We start from the raw sequence: 6,749 nt of genomic DNA, 5'->3' as shown, positions 1-6,749 counted from the left end.
ATTCACCAAGTCGCGTGCTACGCTGTGCCAAAGCATTTTCAGTTCGACGGAACGGTTTGCTCCGTAGAAACTGGAACAAAACACGACGCTGCTTTCTATCGTAAAAGTTTGCCAGAAACACAGCTGGAAACCCCTGTTCGGGTAGCGGGTATGGCAAAACAAAAAACTAGCGACCACATCGTGGGTGGTTCCATTCGCTTGCGCTTATCAAGCGCAATTTTGATGGGCGCAATGATCATCAGTGATACCAGTTTATGGTCATGATCGGCACCCTCCACGGCGAGTGCGGTGCTTGTCAAAATCCGGCATAATCAGCACATTTAATCAATCGCTACAAGTAATGCGCGAGCCGGCCGGCACAAGAGAACGGTGGACGGAGATGTTTTGCAAGCAAACCAGGGTTGTTTTGCTCTACGAAGTCACTAATGCAAATGAGACGTGACAGCGGTGACAGTGCCTGTACAAATGAGTGTCAGTACATGTTACCAAGTATTGTTAAGAATCGAGTATTGTAACATCTCACGTAAACAGCTGTCTGTCGATTGTTTATTTAGTGCATCTGTCACATTTTGACAGTTGCACTACTTCACTTAGTATCTTAGTATATCATTCTTTGTGTCGAGTTTCTGAGCTAGCCCTATGCAACCCATCATTTGCGCAATATTTCTACAATAATTAACTCTCAATTGAGTTTTAAGCTGTTTCATAACATCAACCTCAGATCCTTACCTGTATTATGGCGCTGGAAGCTCGCAGCATCCGGTAGAGGCGCTGCTGCTGCTGCTGCTGGTTTGTTCTCACTTGCCGTCGCCATGGTGCTTGGAGACCTTTCTCCCAGTCGAGCGTGTACTTCCTTTTATTGGCTCTCTTTCCTTGTTTTTTCTTGCTCTCTCTCTTTCTCTCTCTGGTGCGAGATGCTGTACAGTGGACGGAAGCGGACGTTGTGGATGTGTTCCCTCCTATCCCGTTTTACCGCACGATGGAGACGCACGGTGTTGTGTGTGTTTGTGTGTGTCTCTCGGTGGCTGATCCGTCTGGTTCCTTTTGGTTGTTGTTGTTTTGCTTTCTATCTTGCCTGACGCCGACACGACAGAGCGATAGAGAGAAAGAGAGCGCGCGCGGGGACACGATAGAACACTCTAGAACCGCCAGTCGACACTACTTTTTCCTCACAAACACACCTTCACAAACACACTTTGTCTCTGTATCCTGGCACTTTATTTTTTGTTGGCCCGCTGGTGTATTGTGCCTTTTTATGGCGTTGCTTTTGCACGTTTCACATTTACCGACAGCCAACCCTCTCTCACTTGGTGCCCCTCGTTGTTTGGCTTTGAATGTCGGTGTCGATTGTGTCGTCGGGAACTATTTTTAAATTGGCCGCTTTGGCGTATTGGCGCTGTGACCACTAGGGCACTGTCACACTAGGGCGCGATATGAGCGAGTGTGTGTGTGTGGGTATGTATTTTTTATTTAATTTTTTATCCCCCTACCATACGCGCACTCTGCAGTTGGGACGCAATCCGTCGTCATCCGCCTCCCCCTGCTCCGTTGATGGCGCGTTAATATTTCAACCCTCCCTACACACACACACACGTCGCTTTTTGTCTGAACTTCACCTCACTTTAACAAAACTTCACTCCAAAGCAAAGCGTCGCGATGACTCGAACCGATGCTACCGAGGACACACGGGAGCACAGGCAAACCGTGCCGTGAAGATTCGAAATGCAAATCGTAAATGGCAGCCAAGTGGGGTTGATACACAGCATCCGCAAGGTGTCTCTCCAACCCCCCCTCACTCAATCTCGCGCGCGCGCTTCGTTGTTGTTTCTGTGTGTGTATGCACGGTTGGGTTGTTTTTGACGCCCCGACTCGTCGACCCTCGGGGGAACACACGTATGTTTCGGGGACCGGATGGACCACAATTTCAAACGGACAACGGACAGCAGTACTGCACACTGTTTGAATTTCCACCTATTGTGCGGGTTTTACCTTGTAGCACGCTAACCGTTTGTATCTTGCGCTCGGATGTCTCGGCTGGCTGCTGGAGTTGAAATGCTTTGTGTGAAGCAAACCGCTTGGGGACACACTACCGTTCGCGTAAGGGTTTAAGAGAGTGCGAGAGAGCGAAATTATGGAAAGCGTTTAGGGCTTGTCCGATAACACCGCCAAGAGCGAATGATAAAACGTTGATGAGCACAGAGGACAGAGCAGCGTGAGCGTGGGGACCGTGTTGGACGGATGCCCGCGGACCAGGTGCGCACGCGCGTTGTTCTGGGGGATCCGTCTTCTATGGTCTCGTCCTATGGCATGAGATGAGATGAGCAACAACAAGGAAGTGTTGTTTCACTCTGCCTGTATGCTCACTATGGCGGTAACGCTTCTCACGCATTCGTTGATAGACAAGTCACAAATGAGGAAGCGATAATCATTGAACTCATTATCGCTTTTTGCTTGAGCGTCTGGGAGATGCATTTGTTTACAAGGTTTACGGTTTAGATGGCACGTTTCGTGTGAACAATTGCTCAAAACAACAACAAAAAGTCAGCTTGATTATTGGATTCTGTAACGTGATCAAAAAGACTTCAAAAATCAAAAACAAACGTTACTTTTTTGTCAATTAACAATTGAAATGATAATTGTTCAAATGAGTTAAAATATATTTATGTTAAAAATAGGCCTGTGAAACAACGGAATTCATGATAAATACATTATTAAAAATAAAGATTAAGTACCACATTCACTAAATCGAAGCATTTGTACAGCAGCATTCAAACCAATTTCAAAACATGTAACGCTTCTTTGGCGTTTCTCGCGCACCCAGCGACAGATGGCGCTGGCGTCGCAAAAAAGCACTATTTCGTGGGAAGCTTCGGGGAAAATGCTGCTTTTGCTTAAACTTTGCACACTCTCGTGCAAAATTCTTTGTTTTCTAACCGTTTCTTTTACTTTTTATTCATTCTGGGGGGTTTTTGCCTTCTAAGCTTTTTCACTGTTCTTTTTTCATTTAGCTAAATTTTCAACAGAAGTAAATAAAATGCCTTTTAAATTTAAAACACAATCAATTGAACTTAAAAATAAATCCCAATTGTTACTGGTAATCTAAGGCATCTTTTTCGAGCAATATAGTTGCAGGAAAGTTATTGAAATGCAAATATTCTAAATACGACCATAACATAATAGAATAAATATGAATATTCTTTAAACTCGAGGTTTTCTCAACTACTTATGTGCATCATCTTAGAAATAGAGAAAAACCATTTTTGATCCCACATTGATTATCAAAACTCCAAGCCCCAAGTGTTCGGACATGTTGCACCCTCCCCCCTTTTCCCCAAACCAACAAACGCACGGCGCAACCGGCACGATGACCTCTTTATGTAGAAATTTATTTAAATCTTAACAGAAAAATAGTAATAACCGTTTCCGCATGTTCCCGATCTTGTTGGTAAACACGGTGAAATCGTTTTGCTTTGCTGTTTTGCACAAATATTGCTGCTGCACTTTGTTTGTTGTTCAGCGTTTGTGTTTGCTTCTTATTCTTGGTTTGTTTTTCTTTTTTTTTTGGTTTGTTTGTTTTTGCGTTTGTATGTGTGTTCACTTTGCTGCTGCTGTTGCTGCTGACTTCAACTGGAAAAACTCAGTGTTTTGCTGGTGTTGTTCGCAGATGTGTTGCTGGTGTTGTCAAGTTCGCCAGGTTGTTTCCATCGTTGCTGTCTGTCTTGTTTCCGATAGTGAGGATGGTGTTGTTCTCTCTTTTGATATTTTGTATTATATAAATAGCTCGCTTAAGGCTTGTGGTCACACAATCTCTGAAGAAATGCTGAAAATAGCAAAGATGGGAGAGAGGAAAAGAAGAAGAAGAAATGTGTTATTTGTGTAAATGAGAGAGAAAGAGAGAGAGGGCAAATAGGGCGATAGGCTGAGCGTTTTTCCTTCGCGCAAGCACGAACGCCCCGTGCGCATGATGCGTTATTTTGCGACGGCGCACGAGCGCGCCGCATAAGCGATTGCGTAAGACAGGCAGGATTGCGCGAGTTTTGGTCGCCCCATTTTTGGCAACCGCTGCTGCCTACTGCTCCGCACCCACGCAATCTGGGCGAGCAGTGCGAGTAATTGGGTTGAGAAGGGGAGGGGGGAGCAGGCTCGGTAATGGGAAGAACAAGTGGGATGAAAGATGAAGGGTGGAAGTTTTCTTAGCGTATCACAAAATTAGCACAGGAGAGTTTGGTGTGCGGTTTTTGAAGATGGTGGAGATGAATTCCTCATACAGCCGACGAGGAGCAAGCGCATAAGCGAAACAAAGTATTTTAAAACATATACTTACGAATACTCTTTTGTGTGTGTTTGCTTGTATGATGACATATTACGTGGAGACTTTTGAAAAGTACACAATTGAGTTAGCGACGAATTTACTTGACGTGGTCAATGACGACCATGTTGTCCATCATCTTCTTGAGGAACGCTGTTGGGCGCCGATCGAAGTTCCGTCCGATTCGTTACATACATTCATGGTTTTACATACAACATGGAAGGTGTATGTGTCACATTTAGGTTTGTGGTATAACACAACAGGATGAGGGAGGAGATACGTGGTGGCGAGGTTACAAACAGTTTTGTTCCAGTGTGTCAGATACATGTACATGTAAATAGATATAGATGGTCGTAATTAGCACAGATTCCCAGGCTTTTCCCCCTAGATCCCAAGAATACTGGCCTTCAACAGGCACTGACAACGCTAACTGACTGACAGACAGTCTGAAGTATATATATATATATGGGAAGCTCTTGGTGGCGATACTTACGTGCGTATGGGATGTTGCCGTCATCATCCTCCGGGTCCATGCAGTCCTTCATGACGTTGTCCAGCTCCACATCATCCAGTCGCTCACCTGCGGCGGAGGAGACAGGGATGCAAATACAGGGTCGGTTAACGTTTGACTTCCTGGGCGAACGTCATTAGCAGTCCTCCCCCGTCCACTTACCGAGAGCCGTTAAGCTGTGGGTCAGTTCTGCGAGCAGCATGGTGCCATCCTCATTCTTGTCGTACAGCTTCAGACACTCCAGGAAGTCCTCGTAGCAGCCCTGTTCCTTCTCCTTCTTGACCTGCGAGAAGATTGGCAGGAATTCCTCGAACTTGATCTTCTTCTCACCGCGCTTCTGGGTGCCGCCCATCTTGCCGATCAGCTCGATGGTTGGGTTCAGGTTCAGGGCGCGAAGAGCGTTGCCAAGATCCATGGCATCCATCTGGCCGGAACCTTCCCAATCGTAGACGGAGAAGACGAACTGCGCCTCTGCAAGAGGTGCGTTTAACACCGCGTTAGTAAAAACAAAAACCATCCAAAAACCACCACCACTGTATACACTCTAGCTACTAGCTACACTACTCACTCTCAATTTCAACATCCTTCAGATCGTTGGCCTGACAGTGGGGAACGGATATTCAGCCAGATGTTCAGGGAATACCGGGATACCGCGGCCGGGAATGGGAAAAAAGTGTCCCCCAAAGACAGGGGGAAAAGAAAGATAGAAACCAACGTTAGCAACTTCATTTTCTGTATGCGCATGCCTATTGCTGGGGCGGGAGGGGCTTGAGTCATCTAGCGACTGCCATATAAGGTCACACCAAACGGAAACTTCCATTCCGTTTCTTCGCTTCTTAACTTCTAAACCACACAGCAGCGTATTTCGTACTTTCGCGTCTTTTGCTATCACACTTATCAGTCAGTCAGCACTGAATCAAATCGAACAGTAAGTCTTCCAATTGAACAAACAATCAGACGTCGCGCGTGTATTCTCCATCCAATACTTTGGATGCTGCGCTGTAGCAAGACATCAACTCCCTTTTGGATGCCTTTGCGCCAAACTCACCATTTTGTGATCTTGTGTAGCTCGCGGACCGACTCGGACTCAACTGCGTACTTTTCCAAACCACTGTTCACAGAGCACTGAAGTGATCACATTCACGAAATATATTTAGCATTCGCAGGTTGGGTAGACGGTGGCCCGACCCCGAACCCGATCGGTCGGTCCGCTGCGCTTCCCTGTCGGGTGCGCCCGACCGTCGGACATGCGCCCTGCACGCGCGCCGTTGGTGTGCGCGCACACCGTTTCTTGCCCATCTCTGTCCCATCCACGCGGCAAAGGGAAGGTTGGGGGTGGGGTTCCTTGGCACTGTTCGCACAGTGTGTTGGTCAAGCCATTAGACACGATGTGATGGGGTGGCGTTTCCAACGGACATTTTCGGGCTAGTCTCCGTCGTCCCCCTCCCCTTTTTGAACCGCCGTCGTCGTCTAGGTTTGTGGGACTTGTTTTTTTCTGTGCGCTGTGTTGATCTGGGGCGGGAGTTGATGTTTTCTCTCGCTTTCGTAACAGAGTTTTTTGAGCTATTTAGCGAACCAAAGGTGTGCGTAATCGTTCCTATCTTTTCCTGCTCCCATGCTCCCAACTGCTCTTTGCAGTTGTCTGTCTCACTTCCTCATTCCCGCAGACGGCCGGCGAAAGGCCCCGCATTTGCCCAGAAACGGATTCGTCGATCGCGTTTGCATCTCCTCTCTAAGCATCTCTTATGCCGGCTTGGGCGTTTGGTGCCACCGCGCGCTCGCTGGTCTATTTTTAATCCCGAAGGCAAACTGTGCCGCACTGGCCGTACCATGGCAAACACACACACACACACACGGGGCTAGTATTTATCGGCAGGGAAGAACAGACCCGCCGCTACCACTCCCGCTTTGCCCCCTCTCCCCATTGAC

General features: G+C 47.2%; 1 protein-coding gene across 2 annotated transcripts; it reads right to left on the bottom strand.

Moving 5' to 3' along the window:
• Positions 1–3,365: 3,365 nt before the first annotated feature.
• Positions 3,366–5,984, bottom strand: LOC120902467 (myosin light chain alkali). 2 transcript variants are annotated; one of them, XM_040311225.1, is made up of 6 exons: positions 5,869–5,984; positions 5,389–5,419; positions 4,983–5,291; positions 4,803–4,889; positions 4,325–4,462; positions 3,366–3,820 (listed from the first exon to the last, which is right to left on the bottom strand). In XM_040311225.1, exons 1-5 carry the CDS (start codon positions 5,869–5,871, stop codon positions 4,410–4,412), a joined length of 483 nt encoding a protein of 160 aa, XP_040167159.1. In that variant the 5' UTR covers positions 5,872–5,984; the 3' UTR covers positions 3,366–3,820; positions 4,325–4,409. The 2 variants fall into 2 exon arrangements, with proteins under 2 accessions (XP_040167159.1, XP_040167168.1); XM_040311234.1 differs by lacking the exon at positions 4,325–4,462.
• Between the last annotated feature and the right edge of the window lie 765 nt (positions 5,985–6,749).

This window comes from Anopheles arabiensis, chromosome 2 (genome assembly GCF_016920715.1).
Source record: "Anopheles arabiensis isolate DONGOLA chromosome 2, AaraD3, whole genome shotgun sequence".
Classification (NCBI taxonomy): Eukaryota; Metazoa; Arthropoda; class Insecta; order Diptera; family Culicidae; genus Anopheles; species Anopheles arabiensis.
This window is presented reverse-complemented; position numbering and strand designations above follow the sequence as displayed.